Source organism: Paroedura picta, chromosome 3, assembly GCF_049243985.1.
Source record: "Paroedura picta isolate Pp20150507F chromosome 3, Ppicta_v3.0, whole genome shotgun sequence".
In the NCBI taxonomy this organism is placed as follows: Eukaryota; Metazoa; Chordata; class Lepidosauria; order Squamata; family Gekkonidae; genus Paroedura; species Paroedura picta.
The window spans coordinates 3,918,448-3,932,596 of record NC_135371.1 but is presented as its reverse complement, the minus strand read 5'-3'; the positions used below and the strand labels follow the sequence as shown (position 1 = coordinate 3,932,596).

Here is a 14,149-nt window from a genome sequence, read left to right as displayed (position 1 = left end):
TCCCAGGAGTCCCCTGCCAACAAATGCTGGCAGGGGGCTCCTGGGAATTGTAGTCCATGGACATCTGGAGGGCCGCAGTTTGACTACCCCTGATCTAGAGCAAATGCAAGATTAACAGCTAATATTGTATGAGATGCTGGGGAGTTATTATTAGTTATTATTATTATGGTGCCCGGCTCATTTTACCGACCTTGGAAGGATGGAAGGCTGAGTCGACCTTGAGCCAGCTGCTGGGATCGAACTCCCAGCCTCATGGGCAGAGCTTTCAGATGGCTGCCTTACCACTCTGCACCACAAGAGGCTCTAATTTGGTTGAGAGCATGGCCATCTGGGTGGTGTACCATTCACCCACTGCCCCACCCGATGCCCTGCTGGAGGAGGCGGTCGCCTGGACATTGCAGTTTCCCAAATTATTAATTTTGTGGGAGTTCAATGTCCATGCTCAAAGTGTGAAAGAGATTTTGTCAGAGTAGATATCTTCAAAAGCATCTGAAAACCCACAGTAAGCCTCTTGAATGCTGAGAGTGTGGAAAGAGATTCAGTAGCAACGGCGATATTCAACGTCACCTGAAAACCCACAGAAGGGAGCGGCCTTTTTAATGCTCGTAGTGTGGAAAGTGATTCCGTCAGAGCAATGGTCTTAATTGCCATCTGAAAACCCATACAGGGGAGAAGCCTTTTGAATGCTCAAGGTGTGGGAATAGATTCCATCATAGCTATAGTCTTCAAAAGCATAAGAGAATTCATACAGGGAAGAAGACTTTTGAATGCTCAGTGTGGAGAGAGCTTCTGTTAGAGCTGTTGTCTTCAGTGCCATCTGAAAACCATTGAACAAAGATGATGTCATATGCCATAATGTCTATTAAATATAAAGTATAAACCACATTTATTTATACTTTACATTTAATAGACATTATAGTATATGACATTAATTAAACCACATTGGTTTATATTTTACATTTAATAGAGATTATGGTATATGAGATTAATATTGTTTTTGTTGAATTTCATTAGACCTGTATAAATTTGGATGTTGTGTAACTATTTGTGGGCTCAACTATACAAAACAAAATATTACCAGAGACTTAGTAGGTAATATTCACCATTCCAGGATATTTAACTTTAGTCGCATTTTATAGGATTCATACTATTATTTTTCTAGGTTATTTTCTGTAATTTCATCAGCCAAAGAATACATTTAGTGAAGACTATTAACAATATTATTTCAATTTTTGCATTTTTGATGTCTTTATTGAATTAACATGTAGCATGGGGATACATTTAAATATTATACTAGATATTAAGCCCTCTGTGGCCAAAATACAGCAGGCCCTAGCATGGTGGGTGGGTGAAGGGATGGGGCGAAGGAAGGAGGAAAAGGTGAAAGAGCGACAGAGAGAAAGTCAGAAAGAAAGGGAGGAAGATAGAGACAGAAGAAGAGGGAGAGAAACAGGTAGCCAGAAAGAGGCAGATGGGAGAGAGGGAGAAAGGGGAAAACAAAGGGAATGCTGGGAGGAAGGGAAGGAGAAAGGGAATGCTGGGAGGAAGGGAGAAACAGAGTAAGGTAGGTGGCCGGAAAGGGGAGTTTGCAGCCTTCTGCTGGGCCCAGGGACAGCCTTGGCTGCCCCAGGGCCTGACAGAAGGCTCAGGACTGCAGGAGTGGGCTTTGTGGCCTTCTGCCTTCCGCTTCGCAGCTCCTGATTGGGCCCTCCGAGTTTTTATCCCGGACAGAGCCCACCCTATCTCCTCCCCTTTAGCCCTTACTCCTTTATTTAATCCGCTCCGCTAAAGATAAAGATATTTTTATTTGGAATATCACTGATGAAGATACCGAAAACGGACTATACCTAGGAATTCCTTTCGAAATTGTTTTGAACATTGTTTTAATTGGCCTAAATCCACCTAGATCCAAGCTACGGTGACGCCCAGGGTGAAATACTGTAATGATCTGTTGGTCTTCCTAATAGTCAGTTCTGAAGCTCCAGTTGGCTGTTCTGAGGAACTGGATGGATGGCCCAGTCTGGCCTCATCAGATCTCAGAAGCTAAGTAGGGCTGGCCCTGGTCAGTTTTTGACTGGGACACCTGCAAGGGATACCAGGGTCATGTCGTGGAGACAGGCCATGGCAAAGCCACTTCTGGAAGTCGTCTCTCTTGAAGATGGGAGTGCTGCCAGCCCCAAATACCTCCCCACCAACGGTACTGAAACAGCCAGGGTTTCTCTTAACATTCCCAAGTAACTGAATCAGCTCCCTGTAATTTGAAGCCAGCGACTGAAAGGGAGCTGCTCTCCCATTTTAGTTAATAGGCAACAGCAACGTAACTTAGAAACATGATCCATTTGAACCATTGCAACAATTGAGGAGGAGGCAGCTATGAACTCGGGGGCAGTGGGGCTGCATGGCACGGATGGATCCGGGCTGCAGGAGGTCTTGATCCAAGTGCCTGGCAGGAGAGCTCCATTCTGCAGGCCCTACAGAACTGTTTTAAGTTCTGTTAGAAGAAGACGACTTGGTTCTTATATGCCACTTTTCCCTACCAGGAGTCTCAAATGGGCTTACAATCACCTTGCCTTTCCTCACAACACCATGTGAGGTATGTGAGAGCCGGGATAGAAGTGCTCTGTCAGAACAACCAGCCACGTAGACTAACATTCAGATTATTGACATGAACAAGAACACACATTGTTTAGATTGCAACATGCCCATTTTGTCACAGCCGCTGTTGATGTGTTTCTTCTGGATGGTGGGGACAGCTGCTTCTCTCTCCATACTCAAACCAACCACCTGGGCCACACAGTCCAAAAGAGGCGCCTTTTCCGGGTTTCCTCCGGGGTGGAGCTGTGGCAGACATGGAGGGCTTTATTTCCTGCAGGGTGGGAGTTTGGCTGCTTTTGCCAGCAGTGGGGTAGGGCAGCTTGTGCTTCAGCTGCCATTGCACCCGAGTGTCCTTCTGCTTTTGCCTATGGGGACAGCAATAGACTAGGGCAGACGTAGTCAAACCTGTGGTCCTCCAGATGTTCATGGACTACAATTCCCAAGATCCCACTGCAAGCACACGCTGGCAGGGGGCTCATGGGAATTGTAGTCCATGGACATCTGGAGGACCACAGGCCCTTGTAATGGAGTCTCTCTGATGACTCTGTGAGTTTGACTTGGCACTGTTTGTGGGGGGAGGGGGCGGAGACCTCGGGGGGGCGCCCCTCAGCCACCCCCCCACGTTGTTCCCAGTCAGCGGGTGCCAACTCCTGGCGGGAGAAGCCCTGGCGACGTCGGGAGGCCAAGAGTCCCCCTTCCCGCGGGGGAGCTGCGAGGGCGGGAGGTCTCCGGGCTCCTTCCTTCCTTCGCGCTCCGGGCCAGGGAGGCGGACCAGCCCTCCGTCCCGGGGGAGGGAGCCCTCCGCCCGCACACCCGCCCCGCAGGGAGGCCTCCTGCCCGCCCCTCCCTCCCTCCCTCCCGAGGAGAGCCATGGGGCGGGGGGCGGGGGCGGCCTGGTGCCTGGGGGTCCGGCGCGGACAGGGTTAAGGGGAGCGAGCGGCGGGCAAGAGCGGCTCTTCCGCCCAGAGGGGCACTTCCGCTTCCGGCGGGGCAGGACGGCGTCTGGCCGGGGGACGGGGGGGGAGGGGGCTTGCCAGGAAGGTAAGGCGGAACGGAGGGGAGGGGAGGGGGGGCTGGAAAGAGGATCTCGGGGGCCCGAGCGACGGGGGAGGCGGGGAGGGGCCAGAAGGGACCAGTGGAGAGAAGCCTTGCAGGGCGCGGGCGAGAAAGCCCCCCCTGTCCGCCTGGCCTGCCTCGCAGGGTTGTTGGGAGGGACAGGCCGAGAGGGGCGGGGCATGCTGGTCTCGCCACGCCTCCTCCCATGAGGCAGGAGGTCGGGAGGGGCAAATGGGATGCGGGCAGGGGTCTCTCTGTGGGGGTCCTGGGTCAGCACCGTAGACACACCAGGGAGTCCCACGCATGGGGCACAATATTGCCATTTCTGTAATAAAGTAAAAAAGTTGAGAAAGGCTGCCTTACAAAAAAAACAGACAAAGAGGCATACTCAGAAGAGCGGGGTTTGCAATATGACAAAATGACAAACCACAAGAAGCATTTCTGTCCTGATGCACCAGGACAATTCTCTGTCATCTCCTGAGCATATAAAGTTTTGTGATATTCAGGGATTTGTTAAAAATGGTTTTATAAAATTCTGTCTGCCTCTCTCTGTCCCCCTCCCCCAGTGAGAAGCCTCTCTTCACAGCCAAGGGAATAAAGGGACCTTTTCACAGTCTGCGGTGACCCAAGAGAAGGGGAAGGGGATGGCAGAAGAGGACCCAGGAGGACCTGGGATTGGCCAGACAGCAAGCAAAAGCCCTGCTCCCATCCAAGCTGGGAGTGGGGTTGAATTCTGGGAAAGAGCTGAGCCAGGGATCCTGCATTCGGCCACTGTGAGCTCAGAGGAATATCGCAGACGCTTCCGGGAATTCCGCTACCAGGAGGCCGAGGGGCCCCGAGAGGTTTGCAGCCGGCTCCACAGACTCTGCAGCCGCTGGCTGAAGCCGGGGAGGCACACCAAGCAGCAGATCCTGGACCTGGTGATCCTGGAGCAGTTCCTGGCCCTCCTGCCCCCGGAGATGCAGGGCTGGGTGAGAGGATGCGGGCCGGAGAGCAGTTCCCAGGCGGTGGCCCTGGCCGAAGGCTTCCTCCTGAGCCAGGCGGAGGAGAGGAGGCAGGCAGAGCAGGTGAGGGGGTTTTTTCCAGGAATGTCCAATTCAAGCAAGAATTGGGCTTGACAGGGTTTCTCCACCTTTTCGCTGACACCCTTGATTCTCAGGCCAGGTAGACAGCATTCCTCATGAGGCAACAAGTCCAGTCAACACACTTGCGCTTCTACTCCTCTCAGTAGGGAATTCCGATTAACCATCCCGTGTCTCCTAGCACTAATACTTTGGGAGCAGAAGAGCCAGTCCTCTCGTCTGCAGGGGCCTGCGAAATATCCCCTAAGCTCCGGTGGGCTGGGAAAACAGCCCTTGTTCCTGTGGTCCAGAGTCACTATCTATGGACAGATCCTGGAAATGATTTCTGGGAATCAGAGGGGCGGAACATCCTATTTTTGACAGCTCTGGATAACAGCCTTGCATCCACTATCCTCTTGTATTGGGTTCTCCTCCAACTGGTGAGACACCTTCCCCACCTCTCCCAATCGCCCTCGAAAAAGACCTATTCCAAGACATATTCACCTTCCTTTACAGCAGGGCTAGTCAACCTGTGGTCCTCCAGATGTCCAGGGACTATAATTCCCATGAGCAAACGCTGGCAGGGGCTCAAGGGAATTGTAGTCCATGGACATCTGGAGGACCACAACCCCTTCTTTACGGAATAAAGTGTGGCCTTCTACTTCTGTCCCTTCTCCTCCAGGAGTGCTATAACTTGCACGGTGCATGTGTATTTAAAGTCACCCTGAGTTAAAAATACAAACATGCCACAGAAAGTTCATGTCACAGCCTCATGTCCATCCCCAGCAACTCCACTTTGTTCCACTGTGGGAACAACCACACCCCTCCTGCAAAGTCCAGATATTAGCTGTGAGACTTTTGCAAGCTATTTGGCGGAAAATATTGTCGCTTCACCAGGACCTGCCAGCTTGGTTCGATGCAGGAAGGGAACAAGAGGCTCCTGGCTGCCTCGGCACCCGATCTTGGACCACGGCCGTCTGTCCTCCTTGGCAGAAGGGGACAAGGCCCTGGCAGCTGCCCAGCCAAGCAAAGGTCCTCTTGACCCGCATCACCCATGGCTGGCGAAATCTGGCCCTGAGGAGATCTGGGTCCCCCTCTGGGAAATGATCAGTCTATCCCTGAATTCAGGGATGTTTTCTGAGGCTAAAAGATGGGGGGGGGGCTTTAGATCATTATTGAAAAAACAATGGGTCTATCACACCCCCCCCCCCCCCCACTGTGACTGTTGCATGGATCCCTGTGGAAAGGGATTTGGTGCCAGGTAGGGTATCAGCAGTGTCTCCTGGCACAAATCGAAAAATGCCTAGTCCACTCCCTTCATAATCTGAGCCTCTATCGAGAGGGAGTTGTCAAAGATCACCCCCAAATTCCTAACAGTGTGCAAAGTGGTTAATTGCACATCTAGGCAGGGGAGAGGCTCTTCCTCACCTGGATCCTTCCTTCCCAGCCACAAGTCCTCCATCTTTGGGGGACTGAGCTACAGGCGGCTCTGTTGGAGCCACCCAGTCACGGCCTCCAGACACTTGGCCAACTCAGCTGGGGGCGTATCCGGCCGGTTGTCCATCAGTAGATAGAGCTGGGTTGAACAGCCTCCTTCGACAGATTCTTCTGCTAGAGGAATTCTGGTCCCCCCGGATAACTCCTCTGGTCTGCTGATGGAAGGGGGCAGAGTCTGGGCGTGAGGCAGGCCCGATTGCTTAGTCTGTTGCATCCCATCTCTTACCCCTCTCCCTCGCTGCCTTTTCAGATGTCGGGACTATCAGTGAAGGGAGAGGCTACAATCCCTGACGTGCAAGGGGCTCCTCCCGAGGAAGGGCGGAAGGTGCAGGCCGTGACGACAAAAGGTACCTTCCCTGAGTTAGAAGGAGCTTGCTTGGAGCAAGGGCAGAGCGTGCAGGCCATGGAGCATGACCAAGAAGCCCTCCTCTGTGGTGAAGACTCCTTGTACCTGGATGTGATTGGGGAACACTGAATTCAATGGTACAGAGTCCAGGTCAGGGAGAGTTGATTTGTGGTAGACACTCTGTGTCGACTAACTGTGATGTCTGTGAAAGGAAATTAGACGTGTTCATGGAGGGGACTTCCCCCCCCCCATTAATTAACAAATTCCTCTCTCACCTTCCTTCCATGAGAGGTGGCCCAAAAGAGAGGAGGTCAACCAACTGAGCATACTTATTCAGTCTGGGAGCCTCTGCCTTCTGGGGCAGCCGAGCTCGGAAGGCCGGTGTCTCGAGCCCAGTCCTGATGGAAAAAAGTGACTTCTGTGCCCAGGCTTATAAGGACAGCTGACAGGCCTTTGTGGGGAGATGGATGCTGTTACAGCCCAACAACCCTTGGTGTTGGGGAGGGGTTTAGGGGGGGGGCCTTGGGACAGATGTGCCATCTTGATCTTGCCTCTGGTTGTGACGTTACCATGCCAGGAGACACCCTGAAACCTCATTCCTATTGCTCTCAAGGCTCCAGATGTGCTCTTATCACATCTGGGTTGGATGGGATGCCAGGCAGCGTCCCTTTCAGCCCCTGCTTCCCCCCCCCAGACCAGACAGAGATCTCATAAAAATATGTTGGAAACCTTTATAATCCCTTCAAGCCCAAAAGCATCCGGTGCTTCTCTTCTGCCTTTCCCAGAACGGAGTAAAAGGCCATCAAAATTGGGTTGAGTGTACAGAGTAGGGAAGGTTTCACAACTCTGGGAAGGGAGGGTTGAGGCAGGGAACAAACAAGCCAACCCCCTTCCTTCTTCCTTTGTCTCACAACCAGGCAGAGAGGTTCCGCTGAGACGTCGTCTGTTCCGAAATGAGGAAAGGGCTGCATCCCATCCAGTCCAGGTAGGAGGAATGGGCAGAAGACTGGCTGGGCCCAACCTCCTTTCTCAGGTGTCCCCTTGCGCCTGCATCTGTCCAAGGGGTCCGGGAGAGAGATCCACTAAATGCCGTTCCCTTTGCCCATGCCAAACCGGGCATCCTCTGCCTTCCCTCCCCTTGTGCCATCTCTGCCTGGTGTGCAGGGAAATCTGCTTTTCCTTACAGCCTCCCTTCTCCTTTGAGGACGTATACGTCTCCTTCTCCGAGGCAGAATGGGCCCTGCTGGATCCGGGCCAGAGAGCTCTGCACAGGGAAGTCATGCTGGAGAACTGTGAGAGTGTGGCCCTTCTGGGTAAGGACCTTTCCTAGGAGTCAAAGGGGCAAATTGCCGTCATTGTGGTGAGACATGAAGCAATATATTTAAGAGAAAGACAGCATTTTGCGGCTGGTCTTATTACTTGTGGAAGGGCTCCTGCTCCCTGGCAGTGACTGTTCCTGGCATGCAGAAGGCCGCAGGTTCAATCCCCAGCATCTCCAGTTAAAAGGATCAGGTAGGCGTTGAAAGGAAAGGCCCCGGCCGGAGAACTTAGAGATCTGATGGTGGACTGAGGAGGCCAGACTGACTCCAAGGGACCAGGGGTTGGATCTAGTCGAAGGCAGCTTCCTGGGTCTGCTCTTGCCCAGGGGCAACTGAGGCCAGGGTCGGAGCCATCCGCCAAGCTAGAGAAGGTGCTCTGGCCTGGAGAAAAGGGAATGAGGCCCTCAGGAAGCCCATGGAGGGGACCAGGTTCCCATTCCTCTGTTGCCAGCTTTTCCCACATACCCTTCGCACCATATGCGGTCACAAACACTCGCACAACCTGTGATCCGGAAATGATACTGTCACAAACACCAGCCTGAGTTCCCTGAGATCACTCTTCTTTTCACGGGAGCAGAATCTAGTTGAGTGGGTTCAGGAGGAGACTGCACAACAGTGATCCAGTCCCCTGCATAGAAAATAAGGTGTCACTAAACAGGATAGTTTCAGCAGCTCAGAAACAGAAAAACAAGCTAATATTTATTGAATGCAGGAAATACTTGGTGTTGGATGCAAGGGGACAGATCCTCATTTCTCTCTTGCCAGAGAGCCAATCTGATGTATCTGTTGAGAGCGGAGGCCTCTAATCTGGCTCATCCACTCAGCCAGTAGGGTGGCCTTTGGCCAGTCACAGTTCTGATAGAGCTGTTCTCCCAGAGTAGTCACCTCAAAGCTCTCTCAGCCCCACCTACCTCTCAAGGTTTCTGTACGGGGATAAGAAGGGAGGGGAATTGTAAGCTGCTTTGAGACTCTTTCAGCCAGTGAAAAGAGGGTTATAAAGCCCAACTCTTCTTTTGTCACACACACACACCCTTGGTTGGGACTTCAAACATGCACTCTGCAAATGGATCTGGAAATGGTCCTGCCAAGAACACAAGCCTGGTTCCCCCGGGGTCACTCCTCTTGGCCCAGTTCAGAGGGTTCATGAGGAGAGTCCCAACAAGACAAGCTGACCCCTTAAATGAAAATAAGGCATCACTAACAGGACAGCTTCTGCAGCTCAGGACAGAAAAACAGATGCTAACTGTTTTCTCTAATACGCCAAATAGTTGGTATTAGATGATGGGCTTTGTTGCAGGATAAGTTTCCCGGATTATTATTCTTTCTCTCTCCTTGGAGAAGAAGCCAGGTGTACGAGAGAGAATACGCTGGGGAGAGACAATGGCCTTGCATGCAAGGAAAAGCTAGAAGGTTCCTCAAGATCATCTCAAGACCATATCTTGTTCCCAAATGAGCTGTACTCTTCCAGGTATTGCCAATGCAACAGGCCAGGAATAGCCGTGGGGGATTTCTTTTGAGCCACATTTGAAATCTGGAGGCTCAGAAACTCCTTCTGCACTAGATCTTACCTGTATTTCTCGAGGGGACGAGGTAATCTGGGGAAAGGTGGTGGTGCTGAAGATCAGCCAAGCTGAACGAGGTCAAAGTCCGTCACTCCTTTCCTACTACAGCCATATAAATGCCTTTGGGCTTTACCAGCCCTCCCAGGTGCTAACAGGATCTCTCTCTTTATCCATCAGTGGATGACCAGCGGGATCAAGAGGGTGAGGAATTTCATCAACAAACGCCATTCTGTCACAGCAATGGTCTTCAATACCATCTGAAAATCCACACAGAGGAGAAGCCTTTTGAATGCTCACAGTGTGGAAAGAGATTCCGTCACAGCAATGGTCTTCAATACCATCTGAAAACGCACACAGGGGAGAAGCCATTTGAATGCACAGAATGTGGAAAGAGATTCTGTCACAGCAATAGTCTTCAATACCATCTGAAAACGCACACAGGGGAGAAGCTATTTGAATGCTCAGAATGTGGAAAGAGATTCCGTCACAGCAATAGTCTTCAATACCATCTGGAAACACACACAGGGGAGAAGCCTTTTGAATGCTCAGAGTGTGGAAAGAGATTCTGTCACAACATTGGTTTCAAATACCATCTGAAAACCCACACAGAGGAAAAGCCTTTTGAATGCTCAGAGTGTGGAAAGACATTCCGTCAAAGCCGTGGACTTCAGTACCATCTGAAAATCCACACAGGGGAGAAGCCTTTTGAATGCTCAGAATGTGGAAAGAGATTCTGTCAGAACAGTGTTCTTCAGTACCATCTAAAAACGCACACAGGGGAGAAGCCTTTTGAGTGCTCAGAGTGTGGAAAGACATTCCGTCAGAGCCGTGGACTTCAGTACCATCTGAAAATCCACACAGGGGAGAAGCCTTTTGAATGCTCAGAATGTGGAAAGAGATTCCGTCACAACAATGGTCTTCAATACCATCTGAAAACACACATAGGGGAGAAGCCATTTGAATGCTCAGAGTGTGGAAAGAGATTCCGTCAGAGCAATGGTCTTCAATACCATCTGAAAACACACACAGGGGAGAAGCCTTTTGAATGCTCAGAGTGTGGAAAGAGATTCCATCACAACAAAGGTCTTCAATACCATCTGGAAACGCACACAGGGGAGAAGCCATTTGAATGCTCAGAATGTGGAAAGAGATTCTGTCACAACAATGGTTTCAAATACCATCTGAAAACCCACACAGGGGAAAAGCCTTTTGAATGCTCAGAGTGTGGAAAGAAATTCCGTCAGAACCGCGGACTTCAGTACCATCTGAAAACCCACACAGGGGGCAAGCCTTTTGAATGCTCACAGTGTGGAAAGACATTCCGTCAGAGCAATACTCTTCAATACCATCTGAAAACCCACGCAGGGGGAAAGCCTTTTGAATGCTCAGAGTGTGGAAAAACATTCCGTCAGAGCAGTGGTCTTAAATACCATCTGAAAACGCACACAGGGGAAAAGCCTTTTGAATGCTCAGAGTGTGGAAAGACATTCCGTCAGAACAATCGTCTTCAATACCATCTGAAAACACACACAGGGGAAAAGCCTTTTGAATGCTCAGAGTGTGGAAAGAGATTCCGTCTGAACGATGGTCTTCAATACCATCTGAAAACCCACACAGGGGAGAAGCCTTTTGAATGCTCAGAGTGTGGGAAGAGATTCCGTCGGAATGACGTTCTTCAATACCATCTGAAAACCCACACAGGGGAGAAGCCTTTTGAATGCTCAGAGTGTGGGAAGAGATTCCGTCGGAATGACGGTCTTCAATACCATCTGAAAACCCACACAGGGGAGAAGCCTTTTGAATGCTCAGAGTGTGGGAAGAGTTTCCGTCTGAACAATGGTCTTCAATACCATCTGAAAACCCACACAGGGGAGAAGCCTTTTGAATGCTCAGAGTGTGGGAAGAGATTCCGTCGGAATGACGGTCTTCAATACCATCTGAAAACCCACACAGGGGAGAAGCCTTTTGAATGCTCAGAATGTGGAAAGAGATTCCGTCGGAATGACGGTCTTCAGAACCATCTGAAAACCCACACAGGGGAGAAGCCTTTTGAGTGCTTAGAGTGTGGAAAGAGATTCCGTCTGAACAATAGTCTGAAATGCCATCTGAAAACCCACACAGTGGAAACACCGTTCTGAACACTCATGGTGTGGGAAGGGATTCTGTTGGAGCAAGCATCTTCAATGCCATCTGAAACCCCACATAAGGATTTGGAATGCTCAGCCTGTGGAAAGGGATTCATTATGAGTTCCCATCTTCATAGGTATCAAATAACTCACACAGGGGAGAAACGTTTTCAGTCTTCAGTCTCATTCCCTAAATGTAGCAGTCTTCAATGCGATCTTTAAGGTCAACCAGGGGGAGAAGTCTTTTGAATGCTGAGTGTAGAAAGAGCTTCAAACAGAGTATCCGTCTTCAGAAACATCTGGGAACTCACATGGGAGAAGGCCTTTGAATCCTAAGACTGGGAAAAGATTCATTCAGAGCAACAGTCTTCAGCTGTATCAGAGACCATACACGGGAGAAGCCTTCTGAATGCTCAGCCGGTGGAAAGAGGTTCAGAGCAGAGGTGTTCAGTACCATCTGAAAACCCACGCAGGGGAGAAACCTTTCGATGATCAGAGATGCAAGTAGAAGTCCATCAGAGAACTCACGCAGGGCATGACCATTTGAATACCCAGAGTGAGGAAACACAATAAAACCAGAGTCCAGTGGCACCTTTAAGACCAGAAAAGATTTATTCAAGGTGTGAGCTTTTGAGGGCAAGCACTCTTCCTCAGACTATGAACTCCCTACATGACAGTGGGAATCATCCAGCCTCGCCTCCCCCCCGTGCATGGTGCTGGCTGCGTCTGCCTGGAATTGCTGCTTCGGCCGCTGCTGCACATAACCGTACTGTAGCAGTCTTGAACAGCATTAGAGAATGCAAGAAAGGGAAAAACCTTTTGAATGCTCAGAGTGTGGCCTTTTACCCAGCATGGAAATCGTTTATACCATCTAAGCGCCTACACAAGGAGAAACGATGCAACGGTTCAACCGGTGATGTGTGTTTTAATGTTATTTCACAACTAAAAGGCCACAACAGACACTATAAAGCAGGGGTAGTCAACCTGTGGTCCTCCAGATGTTTGTGGAATACAATTCCCTTGAGCCCCTGCCAGCAAATGCTGGCAGGGGCTCCTAGGAAATGTAGTCCACAAACATCTGGAGGATCACAGGTTGACTACCCCTGTTATAAAGGATTCACAGTATATAACCTTGTAGAATGGTTGAGTCTTCACAGAAGATCTTCCACATCTTAGAAGAAATGCTGAAAATGCTTGGATTCTGACAGGGTGACCTTTGAAGTCCTTCAAGAGGAAGCAGGGATGGGCTGTGCTGGTGGAAGGCAATTTAAGATCAGCTCATGTCTCTTATCCTGGACCAACCTGACCACCACGGTTCTACAAGTTTTGAAGCCTGCTGCATTTCGATTGTCCAATTATTAATGGGTTTTGATGGGCTTTTATTGGGACATCTTGTAACCCACCACAAGTCGTCCGAGAGTGGCGAGCAATACATCTGATTGATAATGAATAAATAAATAAATCATCAGTGTGTGACCAGAGGCTGAGGCACAGATCCGATTTTCATGTCCTTCAGATAATCCATAGAAGAGGGAAAGATTCCTATTGAAGCAGAGCTGTTTTTTAAATACCTTTCCTTCCCTCGTCCCACAACAGACACCCTGTGAGGCAGGTGGGGATGAGAGAGCTTGCAGAGAACCGCTCTGATTGAACTGTGACTAGCCCAAAGTTCTCCAGCTGGCTGCATGTGGAGGAGTTTGGAGTCAAACCCAAGTCTCTAAATGAGCGTTCACTACTCTAAACCTCTGACCCATGCTGGACCTGCAGCGGAGGGTCTTCTAGAAAAGCTCATGAAGTAGTTAAACACAGGAGGGACTTTTCAGTGGTTCCTCTCCTCTGTGAAACTCGCCATGCCAATCTAACTCTTTCTGACATGAAAACCGGCAAAGACATTTCTTTTCCCGAATCCTGGGAGGAAATAGCCAAGTTGAGGGTTCCCCGTATCTGCAGCCTCTGTGCAACTGGGAGGAAACACTTGCTGCCACCGGCCGGCATCCTTAATTCACAAGCGTTTAAGGAGAGACGTTGGGTAACAGAACTGAAGAGGCTGGCCCCCTTGTTAGGCTACCACCTGCTTTCAAAGAAATCCGTGGTCCCACCTAGAGAGACGCATTGCTGCCTGTCTATTATGAGCAGATGTTTATAAGGCGATGTTCATGGAGGCCAGTCACAGTGGAGAACCTCTTCCAGCCCCGCAATTCCCCTCAGAAATCCAGTGAGAAGACGGGGAACTAAATGTATTAAGTGAAGAGCATAACCCTTCTTTTTTCTGTGCTAACAATGTAGATTGCATGTATTTCACTATCTTTAATTCTGGAAAATAAAAATAAAAATCATTAAAAAAACAAAAAAACAAAACTGGTTTCCTCCGGGGTGGAGCTGTGGCAGACATGGAGGGCTTTATTTCCTGCAGGGTGGGAGTTTGGCTGCTTTTGCCAGCAGTGGGGTAGGGCAGCTTGTGCTTCAGCTGCCATTGCACCCGAGTCCCTCCATTTGACTTGGCACTGTTTGAGGGGGGGGCCAAGCCCCTCAGCTACCCCCCCCCAGGCCTTTTCGGTCCTGGGCCCCGCCTGGTGGAATGAGCTCC

General features: G+C 50.3%; 1 protein-coding gene across 3 annotated transcripts; it reads left to right on the top strand.

Moving 5' to 3' along the window:
• The first annotated feature begins 2,975 nt into the window (after window positions 1-2,975).
• LOC143833925 (uncharacterized) lies at window positions 2,976-12,961 on the top strand. Of its 3 annotated transcripts, none has more exons than XM_077330254.1 (6): window positions 2,976-3,141; window positions 4,218-4,718; window positions 6,460-6,556; window positions 7,473-7,540; window positions 7,742-7,868; window positions 9,614-12,961. In XM_077330254.1, the coding sequence occupies exons 2-6, from the start codon at window positions 4,296-4,298 to the stop codon at window positions 11,572-11,574; spliced, it is 2,676 nt and encodes an 891-aa protein (XP_077186369.1). In that variant the 5' UTR covers window positions 2,976-3,141; window positions 4,218-4,295; the 3' UTR covers window positions 11,575-12,961. The 3 variants fall into 3 exon arrangements, with proteins under 3 accessions (XP_077186369.1, XP_077186370.1, XP_077186371.1); XM_077330255.1 differs by lacking the exon at window positions 2,976-3,141 and adding an exon at window positions 3,581-3,636; XM_077330256.1 differs by lacking the exons at window positions 2,976-3,141; window positions 4,218-4,718; window positions 6,460-6,556 and adding an exon at window positions 6,584-6,705.
• The last annotated feature ends 1,188 nt before the right edge of the window (window positions 12,962-14,149 follow it).

What these genes read in the sequence shown, in the direction of transcription:
- LOC143833925 (XM_077330254.1), top strand. Translation starts at nt 4,296, where the DNA reads ATGGCAGAAGAGGACCCAGGAGGACCTGGGATTGGCCAGACAGCAAGC. An exon ending in GCAGGCCGTGACGACAAAAG is followed by an intron (nt 6,557 to 7,472) that starts GTACCTTCCCTG and finishes TCTCACAACCAG; the next exon opens with GCAGAGAGGTTCCGCTGAGA. An exon ending in CTGCATCCCATCCAGTCCAG is followed by an intron (nt 7,541 to 7,741) that starts GTAGGAGGAATG and finishes TTTTCCTTACAG; the next exon opens with CCTCCCTTCTCCTTTGAGGA.